At 36.2% G+C, this 15,836-nt stretch overlaps 1 protein-coding gene across 6 annotated transcripts in view; it reads left to right on the top strand.

The window, feature by feature from the left end:
• BTRC (beta-transducin repeat containing E3 ubiquitin protein ligase) overlaps positions 1–15,836 on the top strand; it is a 170,877-nt gene that overhangs the window by 81,358 nt on the left and 73,683 nt on the right. For 5 of the 6 annotated variants that reach the window (XR_015767072.1, XR_015767071.1, XR_015767070.1 and 2 more), the window contains exon 3: positions 8,382–8,459. The exons of the other annotated variant lie outside the window; for it this stretch is intronic. Coding sequence is in view for 2 of the 5 variants with exons in the window: in XM_028098734.2 (XP_027954535.1) it covers positions 8,382–8,459 (78 nt within the window). In the remaining 3 variants the exon portion in view is untranslated. The remainder of the gene's footprint in view (positions 1–8,381; positions 8,460–15,836) is intronic. 6 annotated transcript variants of the gene reach the window in all.

Genomic DNA, 15,836 nt, shown 5'->3' with positions numbered 1-15,836 from the left:
GGTTTTCTGCTTTGAAAACCTTTTTTAAAGCTAGCTGGACAGTGTGAGTATAGGGCTTCAATTATTTATTGAGCACTTATCCATATATTATGTAATGTGTTGCAAAGTAGAGGGAGCCACAAAGACCACCCAAAAAGCTTTCAATGTTACTGGGTAGTTGAGAGTAACATGCAAACATTTATCCAGTTAAGTGCTAAATTGTGTGGGCCAAGATAATGTTAAGGAATTTCCAGTAGAGAAAGATGGAATAGTTGTATGGTTTCTTAGAGAATATGACATTTGAAATTCATTTCAAGAATGGGTGGAACTTGAATAGATTAGAATTTTTTCTTGTGTTTTTATAATTGTTGAGGGAATGACACTAAAATTAAGGATCCTTCCAGCCTGAAAATGTTGAGATTATGTCACATGTTTATAAGACTATGAAGAAACTTGCTTAACTAGGGCAGAAAATGTTTGCTGACGGAAATAACTTGATGTAATACAGGAGAAAATTCTGGAAGGTCTTGGAGTCCAGACCTAGAACTTCATATTTGATTTCATAGAAAGAAAGGGTCACAAAAAGTTTTTGAGGGAGAAAGACCACCATGACATTAGTGGTGTTTAAGAAAGATTAATCTGGCAATAACATTCAATCGAACAAACACTTAAAAACTTCATAATTATGTTCTCAAACTTTTGCTGAGCCACTGGAAAATGAAGATGAAAAAGAAACTGGGCCCGTCCAGAAGGAATTTTACAGTGTGGGGTAGGAATGGGAAGCTTGTTCATAGAGAGATATAATAAAGGGAGATACAAAGCATAAGTGCCAAAATAGAAATAAAGTGCTAATTCAGAGTAATCAGTTCCAACTGGGGGTTAGTGCGGCAGGAGTAGGGAGAAGAACGGATATGCATAGGCTTCTCAGAGAAGGTATCATTTTAGTTGACTTTTGAAACAGGATTGTAATGATGAAGAGATCATGAATGGAGTCTTTTTTTTTTTTTTAAAGATTTATTTAGGGGTGCCTGGGTGGCTCAGTTGGTTAAGCGACTGCCTTCGGCTCAGGTCATGATCCTGGAGTCCCGGGATCGAATCCCGCATCGGGCTTCCTGCTCAGCGAGGGGCCTGCTTCTCCCTATGACCCTCCTCCCTCTCGTGCTCTATATCTCTCATTCTCTCTCTCAAATAAATAAATACAATCTTAAAAAAAAAGAAAAAAAGATTTATTTATTAGAACGAGCAAGCAGGGGGAGGGGCAGAGGGAAAGAGAGAATCTTTAAGCAGACTCCCCGCTGAGCACGGAGCCTGACGTGGGGCCCAGTCTCACGGGGGCCCAGTCTCACGACCCTGATATCACCCACCTGGGCCGAAACCAAGAGTTGGATGCTTAACTGACTGAGCCACTCAGGTGCCCCAGGAAAGGAGTCTATTACACATTGAGGGAATAGAATTAGCAAAAGCACAGGGATAAGAGAGTGCTTTTCATACTTTGGAGAATGATAAAATAATGTCATGTAAGTGGTTCCAGAGACTGATGGAAAGGTAAAACAGCCAGACTGTGGTTGCTATACTAAGAAGTTTGGACTTAATCCTGTAGGTGACAGAGAGCTATAAAAGGGTTTGGGGCAGGGTATGGGGTAGGGTGGGGTAAATGTCTTTTTAGAACATGGTTCTGACAGTGTATAGAATGGATCAGATACGGATTTAGGCAAGGGTATCAGAAGGCTCTCTCAATAGTAATAGCACTGGTAATAGGTGTTGGTGGTCAAGACTGGAGTAGACGTTATGGCAATACAAACCCAATGTTAGGTCTCTTAAAATACATGACTGAAAGGAAAATTGGTTAGATACATTCCAAGAAGAAAAGGTTGGAGGGGGGAGGATGAATAAAAATTGGCTGAGGATTTAAGTTTGGGATGGAAAGAAAAGTTGAGTGGGAAGGAGGTGGCCTAAGATGCATAAGAATGGTAAAAGAGTGCTTTAAATTTGGATATGTTGATTTTGAGACAGTGTATTTAAATTTATCATCTAAATAACTTTCTTTGAGGTGATTTCTTTGTCTTTTTTATTCACCCCCAGGTTACTTCTGGAAACATTTTATCCAAAACACATCCTGAGATCTAATACACAAGCTTCAGCATTATTTCACTTTATTGACTTTTTCCCATCCAAACGTCTGTTACTATGTCTATAGGTGTTAAAACGCACATGCTTCCAGTTTGAACTTACAATTCAAAGTTGTCAGCCAGACTTTTAGTCTGCCTCTTTTAATTCTAAACTAGTAAATGCTGGGCGAAGAGAGATGTATTTGCGTTAATATGAAAGGTAACAAATTATGTAGTATCTTTTTCAGAAATATTTTAATATGAAGCTACTGTTTATATCATATTGTTACTCCAGGACTACAAATACATTCTGCAAATGTATTTACTATAATGAAATATTCAATCTGAGTGTTACAAATGAATTGTTTGAAGCAGTCAGGTTTTTCTAATTGGCTCAGGGTTAAGTAGTAGAATGTAACTTTTATTATTTATATTCAAGGGAATTTTCCCCCCAAAATTTATTTTTCATTTATCTGACTTCTATTTTTCCATTTTTTAAGATATTTCCTTGTAGGTTTCATCTATTTTACTTGTTAATTTTTATTTTTACATGATTTCAGATTTACAGAACTGTTGAAAGAATAGTGCAAAGAATCCCCTTATACTCTTCACACAGATTCTCCATATAATAACATGTTACCATATTTGCTCGATTTATATGTAGATATATATGCTCACATCCATTTACTTATTTTTTTCTGAACCATTTGCAGGTTACAGACATAATGTCCTTTTACCAACATAAGTGTTTCATTCTATGTTTCCTAAAAACAAGGACATTGTTTTAAATAACCACAGTACAAATTATTGAAATGAGGAAATTGAATGTATAAACAAGTGGTGGTACATCTATATAGTGATACCACTTGGCAATAAAAAGGAAAGGACTACTGGGGCGCCTGGGTGGCTCAGCCCCAGTTAAGCATCCGACTCTTGATTTTGGCCCAGGTCATGATCTCAGGGTTGTGAGATCGAGCCCCATGTCGGGCTCTGTGCTCAGAGTGGAGTCTGTTTGTCTGTCTCCCTTCCCCTGCTTGCACACTGCTCTCTCTCTTTAAAATAAGTAAATAAAAGATTTTTTTTAAAAAAGGAAATGACTACTGATGTATGCAACAACACAAATGAATCTCCAGTGTATTAAGCTAGGTGGAAAAAGACTTAAAAAATTATATACTATATGATTCCATTTTGTGGCATTTTGGAAATGAAAATTATTGAGAAAAAAATCTGTGATTATGAGGAAAAGGGATTGACTGTAAAGGGGCAGTGCAAGAGAATTTGGGAAATGAACTGCTTTACATCTTGATTATGGTGGTAGTTACATAACTATGCTTTTTGCCAAAACTCACATAATTGTACACCAAAACAAGTGAATTTTTCTATGTATAAGTTTTAAAAGTGGGGCAACAGGAAATTAACATCGATACAGTGTTACTAGCTCATCTATAGAACTTATTCAGATTTTCCCAATTGTTCCAATAATGTCCTTTATACCATTACGTCATGATGCCCACCCAATAGTTACCTGTCAAAATCAAATGAAATTGAGGATCGGGAGGAAGAAAATTGTGGGTATGGGCTAGAGAGGCAGTACTTATCCTGTTAGGTGCAGATCACTGTTTTTCAGTATATAATTCTGTATAGAGAAGTTTACCATCAATTTTGCTTTAACCCCCCAAAATAATCTCAGATCACAGGTTGCATTCAGTTGTCATGTCTCTTTAGTTTCCTTTCACCTGAAACAGATCCTTAGTCTTTCTTTGTATTTCATGACGCTGACATTAAGTACAGACTAGTAATTTTTTAGACTGTCCTTCAATTTGGGTTAGTCTAATGTTTTCTTATGATCAGATTGAGATTATGTGTTTTGGGCAAGGTTACCTCAAAAGTAATAATGTGTTCTTCTCGTACATGATATCAAGAGGCACATAATGTTTTATTTGTGAGGTTTTTTTTAAAGATTTTATTTATTTGAGAGAGAGAAAAAAAGTGATCACAAGCAGGGGAAGGGTAGAGGGAGAAGCAGACTCCCCACTGAGCAGGGAGCCTGATGCAGGGCTTGATCCCAGGACCCCGGGATCATGACCTGAGCTGAAGGCAGTCCCTTAACCAACTGAGCCACTCAGGTGCCTAAGAGGCACAATATGTTAAGGTGGTGTCTACCACATGTCTCTACGTGAGGTTATTGTTTTTCCTTTTGTAATTATTAAATATCTCATGGAGCCGTATTTTAAGATTATGTAACTATCCTGTTATTTGTTTAACTTTCACCCACTAATTTGTGGCATGAGTCTTGCTTTTATCAAGTGGTTACCCTTAAATAGAAGTTACTGGATATGATTTAGTTTGATGGCCCAGACAATTAATGAACATTGCTTATTGGGATGCATCATGATAAAGATAAGAGGGATAACTGTGCTGCTGAGCTCTCCTGGGTGATGTTGGAGAACACACAGGCTTTGAGAACCACTGAGGTGACCACTTAGATATACAAGGGTGTTTCATCATTTCCCTCCACCCTCAAGACTGTAAACTATTCATCTCCTATTTGCTTTTTTGCTGGCTTTCTGGCTCTCCTCTTCACTATTAGAAGGGTACCTTACTCCTTGCTCCTGATATCATGACTTTTTAATGTCCCTACCTCTATTTTAAGGTAACAACAGAGTCAAATTTAGTGATATCCACTCAACAGCTCCTCATCTAAATCAGATAAAATAGAGGGTCAGGAGGAAGAAAATTGTGGATATGGACTAGATGCTGTTCATCCTATTACATTCACATTACTATTTTTACTATGTAATTTAGTACATAGTTTACCATCAGTTTGGTTTCACCCCAAGTCACCTATAGAGTAAAAATGTGATTTATAATAACTTTACTATTACAAACTTCTACCAAAAAGTAACTAGGCTTCCAAGTTTATTATGATGACATTTTAATAAAACATAATTAATTTTGAAATATAGGACTTTACATTGAATTAAACCAGTTTGGATTGTAAATGATATTTTATTTAAAGGAGGGTGGAACTTCATGGTCTGGGGAATAGTTACTTGCAAGTTTTAAGTTTATAATTCAATACTGGCTTAAGTTTGTATTACATAAACCACTTAATTTTAGCATTCAAAATTATTTGTACTTTATTTTTTTTTAAGTTAAATACACAAGTTGATTTTATGGGTTTAATGTTGACCTTTCCCTTCCTCTGTTTATCTTAAAGTGGCATATATTGGTAGTTTCCTTATTTGGAATGCTTCACAGTCATTAGTTCCACTGTGTTTCTCTCTGATTTTTTTATAGATAGACTACATTACTTTTTTTCAAAATGGGGAGAAAACCCAGTGAGAACTCTGAAGTTTTTGAGTCTCTGTGTCTTGCTTATAGCATAGCATGTTTTTTCTTCTTTGTCTTTATTTTAGGGACCATAGTGGTCCCTATAGTGGTCATCACAAATGTCAGATATCAACTTAAATCTCAATAGAAGATTTCTGACCAAAAGGAACGCCTTATAGTACTGGCCTGTCACACCAAGTACAGGCAATGCACAAGGCATACAGATGTTGGCCACAGAGGTATAAGGTCCTTAAAATGACACTATAAACATGCTGCTTATCCTTTAATATCTTTTAAAATATAATATTTGATAGAAACCACTATAAGTTTAAAATACAGTTATGATCCTATACTAATAATTTCATAGTTGTATGAAAATTTTCACGTAAAACTCATATTAGAAATAACTTCTGCATCTAAAAATAAAGTAGTTCCCCAGTTAGAATGTGATGAATATATGTAATGTAATGAGTATATCAAAATTTTTTTAAACTTGCAAATTTAAAAATATTAACACTGCGAATGTAGTTGTGGAAAATAGAACCCAAGTAATTTGTATTTGGATTTTCTCTATTTTGCCTTGCAGATAGTGCCTTACATGTGTTGATTACCAAATTTTTTTCCAACTGTTTTATATTGTGGTAAAATACATATAACATGGGGCACCTGGGTGGCTTAGTCAGTAAAGTGTCTCCCTTTGGCTCAGGTCATGATCCCAGGGTCCTGGGATCAAGCCCCGCATCAGGTTCCCTGCTCAGCTGGGAGTCTGCTTCTCCCTCCCCCTCCCCCTGCTCGTTCCCTCTCTCTCACTCTCTCTCAAATAAATAGTCTTTTTTTTTTAAGATTTTATTTATTTGAGAGAGAGAGAATGAGAGACAGCATGAGAAGGAGGAGGGTCGGAGAGAGAAGCAGACGCCTTGCTGAGCAGGGAGCCCGCTGCAGGACTTGAGCCCGCTGCAGGACTTGAGCCCGATGCGGGACTTGATCCCAGGACTCCAGGATCGTGACCTGAGCCAAAGGCAGTCATTTAACCAATTGAGCCACCCAGGTGCCCCTAAATAAATAAAATCTTTTTAAAAAGTACATATAACATAAAATTTATCATCTTAGCCATTTTTAAGTGTATGGTTTAGAGATATTAAATAATACTCATAATATTTTGCAACCATCACCCCTATCCATTTCCATAACTTTCCATCTTGTAAAACTCAAACTCTATACCCATTAAACAATAATTCCCCATTCCCCCACTTCTCCCAGCCCCTGGCAACCACCATTCTGCTTTCTGTATGATTTTGACTACTCTTAAGTATCTCATATAAGTGGATTCATATAGTAATTATCTTTTTGTGACTGGCTTATTTCACTTAGCATAATGTCCTCAAGGTTCATCCATGTTGTAGTATGTACCAGAATTTCCTTACTTTTTAAGGCTGAATACTGTTCCGTTGATGTATTACACCACATTTTATTTATCCCTCCATCAGTCATTGGACACTTGGGTTGCTTCCATGTTTTAGCTATTGGGGTTAATGCTGCTCTGAACATAGGTGTACAAATTATCTCTTGAGACTCTGCTTTCAGTTCTTTTGAGTATATACCCAGAAGTGGAATTGTTGGATCATATGATAATTCTGTTTTTAATTTTTGAGGAACCACCATACTGTTTTCCACAGCAGCTGTATCCTTTTATATTCCCACTAACAGTGCATAATAGTTCTAATTTCTCAACATCCTTGCCAATATATATTTTGGTTTTTGTCTGTTTTTGATAGAGCCTTCTTAATGAATGTGATGTGGTGTCTCTGTGTAGTTCTGATTTACATTCCTGAAATGATTAGTGACGTTTGAACATCTTTTCATGTGCTTGTTGGCCATTTGTGTATCTTCTTTAGAGAAATGTCTATCCAAGTCCTTTGTGCATTTTTGAATTGGGTTGCTTGGGGTTTTTTGTGTGTTTAGTTTTACAACCTCTCTATATTCTGGATTAAAAAAAAAGATTTATTTTAGAGAGAGTGTGCATGCATGCGCACATGAATTGGGGAGGAGGGGCAAAGGGAGGGGGAGAAAGAGAATCCTAAAGCCTACTCCCTGCTGAGCGCAGAGCCTGATGTGGGGCTCCTCCCAGGACCCCAGGATCATGACCTAAGCTGAGATCAAGAGTCAGCTGCTTGACGAGCCACCCAGGCACCCCTATATATTCTGGATATTAATCCTTCATCAGATACATGATTTGCAAATATTTTCTCCCATCCCATGGGTTGCTATTTTATTACTCTGTTGATATTTAGAATTCTGAAGTTGCTTTCAAGTGGATTGTTGTTTTTTTCCCCTCTTCTTAAGTATTTAAAAATCCCATTGACATTTATGGTCTTCTAGCTGCCGTTTGAGGTGATAGTGGAAAGAATGGACTCTAATTTTAAACCATTGATGAAATGATGTTGTTTTGAACTAAGTCCTATGTTATTTTTAATAAAAGAAAATCAAATCTGAGAAGAGGAAGAAGAGAAAGAACTATTTATTTTAGGATCCAGACTTTGAGAATTTCTAGTGACCAAACACTTACTATAGTTTAAAACTAATTACTTAAAAGAGAAGGTAATAATCATGGTTTAAGTTATTGCCAGCTAAATATAAACTGGAGCTTTCTTGTGTCCAGTGTCAACCTGCATTTTCAAAGAGCAATAAACTAGATTTCTAATGACTATGATCTGCTGGGCAGTGCTTAAATATAGATGAAATACTTTCCACCTAGGTCCCTACTTACATTTATTTATATACATGGGCATATGTTTTCTTCTACATAAGTATATGTCTGTATGTATATAAATCTTCAAATGAATAAATGGAGAAATATACATGGTATTCTAGCTTACAGAATTAGAAATGTAATTCAGTTTACTCCCACAGAATAAGATTGAAGATAATGAGAACTGAATTAAAGCTTACTTTCTTTCACAGAATTCCTCAGAGAGAGAAGACTGTAATAATGGCGAACCCCCTAGGAAGATAATACCAGAGAAGAATTCACTTAGACAGGTATGAAATTCAGTCTGTCTTAAAATAAAAAGCTACCAACAACAAAACAAGAGACAGGAAACCCTCAATTTGCCATTCGTTAAGCACTGGAGCTTAAATTAAAAGTACTCTGAAGTTGAGGTGGCTATAGCCATCAGTTTCAATCCGGTAACATTGTTTTCCCGGTCATTTAAAAATATCCTAGGTGTACAAGTACAGGACAGGTCGATTGCTATGGTTAGTGAGAACAACATCAAAGAAAAGTTTTCTTGTTCAAGGAAAATAACTTGAAATGCTTCTTAAGTGCAAATAGTAGAATAGTTGGCTTTAAATCTTATTTTCCTTTTGAGATTCTTAATACATTTTTTAAAAATTAACAATCAAAAGGGATCTGCTCTAGTGAAGTTAGCTCCTTTTAGTCTGAGCAGTATTTGTTTTTGCCTTTTCTAAAAGTAAAGGCCATTATTGATAACTTTAAAAAAATTTTTTTCCTCACTGTACGCCACTCCCCAAAGGTAACACATTTTACTTTGAAAGTTAATTCCATGGTGCTCTCTTTTTTAAAATTAAAATATCCAAAAACATTTGCTTAAAAAGTTTGCTCTTCTCACTGCCTTCAGCAACCTCTAACATCTTCTGTCTCCCACTAGCAACAAAAACAAATTCTTACAGTGTTGCCAGAGAATAGGTATATCACCTCTTCACTTTTAATATAAAGTTGGATAAGGTGAGCACCAGCAGTAGCCAAAATAATTTCAATTTACTTACACTTACGGCATTCTTAGGAAAAAAGAAAAGAGATCTAATATTTGTTTAGTGCCCACCACAAACCTGCTATTTGTTTCATTCCATCCTCACAATCACCCTACAAAGTTGGTAGATAGGGCCTCTGATTATAGATGAAGAAAATGGAGACTTCGGGAGGTTGGATGACTTGCTTATTAGCTCATCAGTGATTTAAAACCCAGATCTCAATGTTGCTCAAGCATTTTTACTTCTGCCTTCTGATTCCAGTTCATATTACAGTGTTAATGTAGGGAAAAAGTACTTGACACTGTGATATATTCATTTTTTATTTACTATATGGTAACAATTTGGGGATGGGCACTTTTCCTTTTTGATAAAAATAATTGTTTAGTAAATAGAACTGAATCCATTCAGGAAGCTTTTATAAAAAACCTGAATGATTAGTAATTGATACTGTGCAGTTACAACTTTAACTATTTGGAGACAAACACCTGATATATAAATCTAAATAAATAGAACAGTATTGAGTAAGATAAATTTAGAGGTGGAAAGACTGCCCACTATACAGAAACTACTGTCAGAAAACAATGACACGAAAAAAGTTTTGGCAACTTTATTTAAGCTAACAAACGAATTTTCACTCTGCAAAGTTATAAATTAATTTTAATAGGCTGATCCAGATGGTCCATTTGGAAAATGGATAGGCTGATCTGTTGAAAATTAAACTAAATTTATCTCTCTCATACTTCAAACTGAAGCAAGAGAGAGAATGGTGCCTATTAAGTCCAGCACATACAGATGGACCAGCAGGTCACACATGGGACTAATCTGATTCATTTTAAAAATAAATGCATACATTATTGAATCATTTTCTACTTGCAAGATCAGTTGTGTGCAGTATTTGAAAGAGATATACTGTGGCTTTTTCATTGCTTTTTGCAGGTTCACTTCACCCTCTCCACTTTAATATAACAATCATTTTGTTTTTGTTTTTGTCTTTCCTCCGAGTGCTCCAAAATGATTTTTCTAATATCTGTCATTCAGTGTTGAGATCCAAGCTCTGGAGATTAATTAGGTCATGAGGCTTTTTCCCCTCCTCTCTTTTGTAAAGGGTTTTATCTCTATTCTCTTTATGAAGAGCATGAACTCAGTGTTCTTGGAAAGAGAAATGGCCTTTAGAAACAGGGAAGTAGGAGATCCTCCTGGGGCCCTCTGAATCTTTTAGCTTCTGGGTGTTTTAACAGCCCCATGAATGCAGATTTGTAAATTTATTGCAGTGCCATCTGGTTTTTTGCTCGAACCAGATTACTGTTGGCTTGTGTCTGTCTATTGTGGTGGTCACTCCCTAGGAGCTTGCCCTCTCAATCTTAGGGAAGAGTGATGAATAGCAGGGGTCAATAGAAGCGGGTCACAGGGCAGCTGTCCAGGATTGCCCTGAACTTGATTACCCCACTGCTGATTTTTTTAATGTAGGACATAATATATAAGCTGTTTAAACTCCCTCTTTTCTCTGTTGCATGACAATAATGAAGTGCCATTTGCTCCCCACCCACCCCCCTTACTTTAGTCAAGTTGTACAGATAAAAAGATGTCAAGGCTGCCTAGTGTTTTACCTAGTGTTGATGTAAGTAGGATTTGCATCATGTAGGCCAATCCCTTGAAATTCTTTTGCAGATATTTCTAATGGGATTTCAGGAACTCTTTCACTGTTGATTTTAAAATGCTCAGTTAAATTCTAACAAATTTAGTATTGTTTTAAACTGATTCTATAGTTTACGTATATTGTTCTTAAGTTCACAGGTGATGATAGACTATGACCATTGCGTGGTAACTTTGAGTTATTTAATCATTGGAGGAGCTGAAAGAAGGGTCATCACTACAATTCTTACAGACATTTAAAGGATAATGAGGGGATATTATGAACAACTTTAAACCACAGTTTTGGCAACTTAGATGAAATGGACAAATTCCTTGAAAAATACAGCTTACTGAAACCAATGCGAGGTGAAATAAATTTGAATAGCCTGATGTCTGTTAAAGAAATCACATTATCAAAAGGCCCCCAAATGATTTCACTGGTCAATTCTATCAAATATTTAAGGAATAAATAACTTACTCTTGTACAAACTCAGAAAATAGAGAAGGAAAGAACATTTCCTGACTGTATTATGAGGCCACCATAACCATAATTCCAAAACCTGACAAAGACGTTAGCAGAAAAAGAAAATATTGAAGGAGAAAGTCAGGAGACACTACACCCTGTGTCACCAAGCCATTTTGTATACCTGTTTTTCCATTTAATTTCCGATATCAGAAGGCAGGAGAGTTGGTGGGGAAAGACAAGCAATGTATCCTTTTAAGTCTCTGAATTTGGGAATAATCTTACCTCTGCGCATTAAGTAAAGTGTAAACTTTTGTTTAAAGAATGTACACAGTGGCTACAATTTTCTTTCTACTTTTTGTTCCTAAAATGTGAAGCCAAGGAAACCATAGCAACTGTTTTCAGAGCTTTTATTCATATCTGCAAACAAGGGCAAAGGCCTGGGAGGATACAGGAAAGTACTCATTACTTTTTGAAAATGTAGCCTTACAACATGCAACTCCTTCTTTGCTTCACATTGGTGCTAATAGGATCTGTCAGCCCTGCCTTTCTCTGTAATTGAGTAAATTGTGACCTCTGTCTAATCCTTCCCCCATCCCCCATTCCCTTTGTCTATGTGTCCACTTACCATCCTGAGAACGTGGGCAGTGATAAATAAAGCATTGAGTAGAGCTCTCTCAACTCTTTGAAAGCAGCATGATGCCAGCCCTCTAGTTATATTTCTTTAAGTGTTTACGTTTTTCTGTATTCTTTCTCTTGTGTAGCTGGAACCCTGGGGATGCAAAGCCATGAGAGAGGCCAAGAAGCTAACAAAGTAGCTGTCTCCCTTGTTAGCTTGTTCCTTTATTCTTTAAAAACAAGATAAAAACCATCTGGCTCAGGGCATTACATTTTCCTCCCCCATGCACCTCTATAGATGGAGACTTCACCTGCAGTGAGGGTTTACATTGATTAGGGGAGGGAGCCGTAATTCAAGCTTCCATCCTCTTCAAGGATACTTTGCAGTCTTTAAAGGTGCTGACCCACTGAGTTAAACTGTCAAGGGAGGATAAAAAAGTATCTTCATCCCAGGAGGTAACAGCTGCCAGGTTTTCAACACCTTGCACACTGCTGGAAAAATGTCACAATTGTCAGCTGAAAGAAAAATGACTCTGTTGTCATCTTCTGTTAATGACTGGGCCTTATAAAGAGAACTACATAAGCCTTTTAGAAGGAATAAGTAGATGTTTTCCTTTCCTACCACCATGCCCCTAAATTCCTATGTTGTTCTAAATATTACCGTAGAGTAGATCCATAAAAAACAGCAGTGAAGAACTTAAAACAGCCCCATATAAGCATGGAGGTCTGATTGGCATAGCTCCTTTATAAAGTTGGATGAGTAGGAGGAAAAAGCACATCACTGACACAGAAAATGACATTATAGTGTGTATTAACAAAACAACAACAACAACAAGAAAAAGTCATTCATAAGCCAGTGAACTGAGAGAAAACATACTGTATTTCTGCTCTTTGGAGGACAGTTTGTTTTCAGGCAGCATCCAGATGGGTAAATACCACGACATTTCTTTTTTCAAGAAGAGAGCCACTTCTTTTCTTCCTTTAGAAAAAAAAAGAAGAAACTCACTGAATTTACTTCCTTTCACAGCTCTATAATGTTTGTATATGATGGCATTCCCTTCTTTCTGATTTGATTGATGAGGGGAAAAGGTTTAATGAAGTCCCTGATATTAGCCAGGCAAGTTTTTTTTTTTTCTATTTGTTTTAGGTTAGTCATTTTAATTGTATTGAGTAATTAGAAGGTACACACAGCCAGGGGAGCTTTGTTCTGATAATTGCTCAAGAAAACCCATTCCCTATCTGCCGTTGCTTTGTGTTAAGACATTTCTCCCTCTAGTGGCAATAGTAAGCACTTTGACTTGGCAGTAGGCGAGGTGTAATTGCAATATGACAAACTATGCTTAAGGGACTATCTTGTAAATACTTTAGTTTGGGGTTTGGCATTATTTCATTATGTATGTGTGTTTTTTTTCCCTATGAAACTTCCTACCTCTCCTCCCCCCACCCTGAAGTGTTTTGGGCTTTGGATGGAAAAAAATTGCCTGAGATGTTTATTAAAAAAAAAAAAAAATCACAGTGCATCCTGGGTAATGTTTTGCAGCTTGACTTAATTTTAGTCATCTGTTTTAATTACCTATTTATAAAAATGCTTTTGCATTTGTAGACATTATTTAATACTTTGGAAGAAGCACCTCATTTGAAATAAATAAATAAATTGTACTTATTTTAAATAGTCCATGTAAAAGACCTTAAAGGTAATTAATGTAGGTCTCTTAAGTAAGACAAAAGTGATCTTTCCAAGTCTGATGAAGTGATTTGTTTACTTAACTTCCCACTTCGGCTGAATCCTTCAGAGTCTAATAACTTTTTTTAAAAAAAACATGGTTTGGCAATTTGTGTCTAGCTACAAAAACCCTTCTTCAAAAAGAAGCAATTTAATAACCAGCTTTCTTAAAATTACTTTGAGGAAGGAAGACTGTATAGGGGGTTGGTGTTTTGTTTTATTTTTATTTCAGTGTAATCATTCTTTGATAAATTGTGTAATCACTGACTTAGTAGAAAAAATATTATTGAACTCCCGGGTTGCAATGACCATAAAATAGTGTATTTTCATATAGAGACTTGAGATATTGTGAATAAATTATAAAGGAAACAGCTTATATGCTGGTCGAAGTCCATATGGACCCAGTTCATTTTGTGTTCAGTGCTTAATGTGGATCTACCATTTTAAGAAAAACAAAAAGATGGGTGGGGGGGATGCCTATTGTGCCCTTTTGTATGAGTCTTTTAAAAATCTGCCCTAAGAGTAACTTGGAATGAGATCAGATACAGCATTGCATCCACTGAATGAGATTGGGTAGCATCAGTGTGGCATTTTTAAAGCCCAGTTCCAGCTTCCCTAGATGTTGCCTTGTAGTTTGCTTTTTCTATCCCATATTCTTGCTGGGGACTTGATTTGATGTTACCATATATCTGAAGGTCCCTGTCTCCCCCCCTACCTGCCCCCCAATCACTAGCCATTTTCATTATACTATATCTTGTTTTGCTATAGGGCTGCTGAACAGATTTCTTAAGCAGCTTTTTGCAAGGTTAAAAGAATGCACCTTGGTAACAAGTTTGTGTCATTTTAAATATATACCTTCTAGTAAATAAGGAGAAGTCTGGCAATCAATCCCTTTTAGTGTGTTATATGTTTCACCTGACAACTAAACCTTCTATTGATTAGCCATTACTTTGTTAGATAATCCTATGTCATTGAATCCATTGTAAAAAATTAAACTCTTTAAAATGTTTTACCCTAGCAGCACTGTGAAAATTGAAAACTTGTTCAGAATTACAGCCTGCTTTCACAAAGAAGGTAGTTTTCAGCAAGGCATCTTACTGGTTTATGCTTATGTGCTTTATATGCAATATAAAAACGTATTCAAGTACTCCAACGCAAAACTCTTTGCTTCTGGTTCAGCAATGTAAGCTACCTTTTTGAATGTTGCATGGGGACAGAGCCTATCTTGCCAGTGGCAATTATACTCACTAGTTTAATTTTAGCCTGGAAGGAGTCTTACAATAGTAAAATATTGGATGTAAAATACTGAATTTTTTAGCCTTTTTATTCCAGAGTGATCTTAGGACTGTGACAAATCTTAATCTACTAATCTATGTGACTTCCTTCGGGGGTAAGCAAGATCATATACCCATTTTACAGATGGGATGGCTAGAAAATAAAAGCTTATGTATATCCTTACCCTAGAAACACTTACAGGTCTAGAACTGGTTTCCTAAATCTATCTAATATTCCCCTGAGTGTCTTATACTCACTTCTGAGGGAAAAGGAATTTTGGAGGGAAACAAATTAGTTTTCTAACCTGCCATGACTGTTTTTCCCCCCAGAAAATAGCATATTTTTATTAATTAATTAGACAAACCTTTAGTTCTTTTTCCCCAAAAATATTAACTTATACCTTTATATTTTTATTGAAGTAAATTTTTCATATGGTGAGCTGCATAGATACTAATTGTATAAGTCAATGAATTTATAAGTCTGTCTGCCTGGGTAAACACATCCACATCAAGCTGTAGAACATTTTCATTACCCAAGAAAGTTTCCTTGGTCTCCTTCCCAGCCAGTTTTCCCATTGCCAATGAATCAAACATTGGTCAACTTACTCTCATAGCTTAGTTTCACCTTTTCTAGAATTTCATGTAATAGAATAATAGATTTTTGGGGTCTGGCTTTGGGTGTAATGTTTATGCGATCCATCTGTACTGCTCTGTGTATCAGTAGTGTATTCTCTTTTATTGTATATTCTTTTGAATAAATATACTGTAGTTTGTTTTCCATTCTTTTGATGGATACCTAAGCTACTTGCATTTTTATAAATGTAGTTGCTATGGATGTTCTTATATAAAGCTTTTTTGGTGAGCACGTGCTGAATACTTTTTGATGTGCTTATGAGTTATTCAGGTATTGTCTTTTGTGAAGTATCTGTTTAAGT

Source organism: Eumetopias jubatus, unplaced genomic scaffold, assembly GCF_037043125.1.
Source record: "Eumetopias jubatus isolate StellerSeaLion01/CBP00866 unplaced genomic scaffold, mEumJub1_p1.0 scaffold_17, whole genome shotgun sequence".
NCBI classification, from domain to species: Eukaryota; Metazoa; Chordata; class Mammalia; order Carnivora; family Otariidae; genus Eumetopias; species Eumetopias jubatus.
The sequence above is the reverse complement of the archived record's forward strand: the minus strand, read 5'-3'. Positions and strand labels throughout refer to the sequence as shown.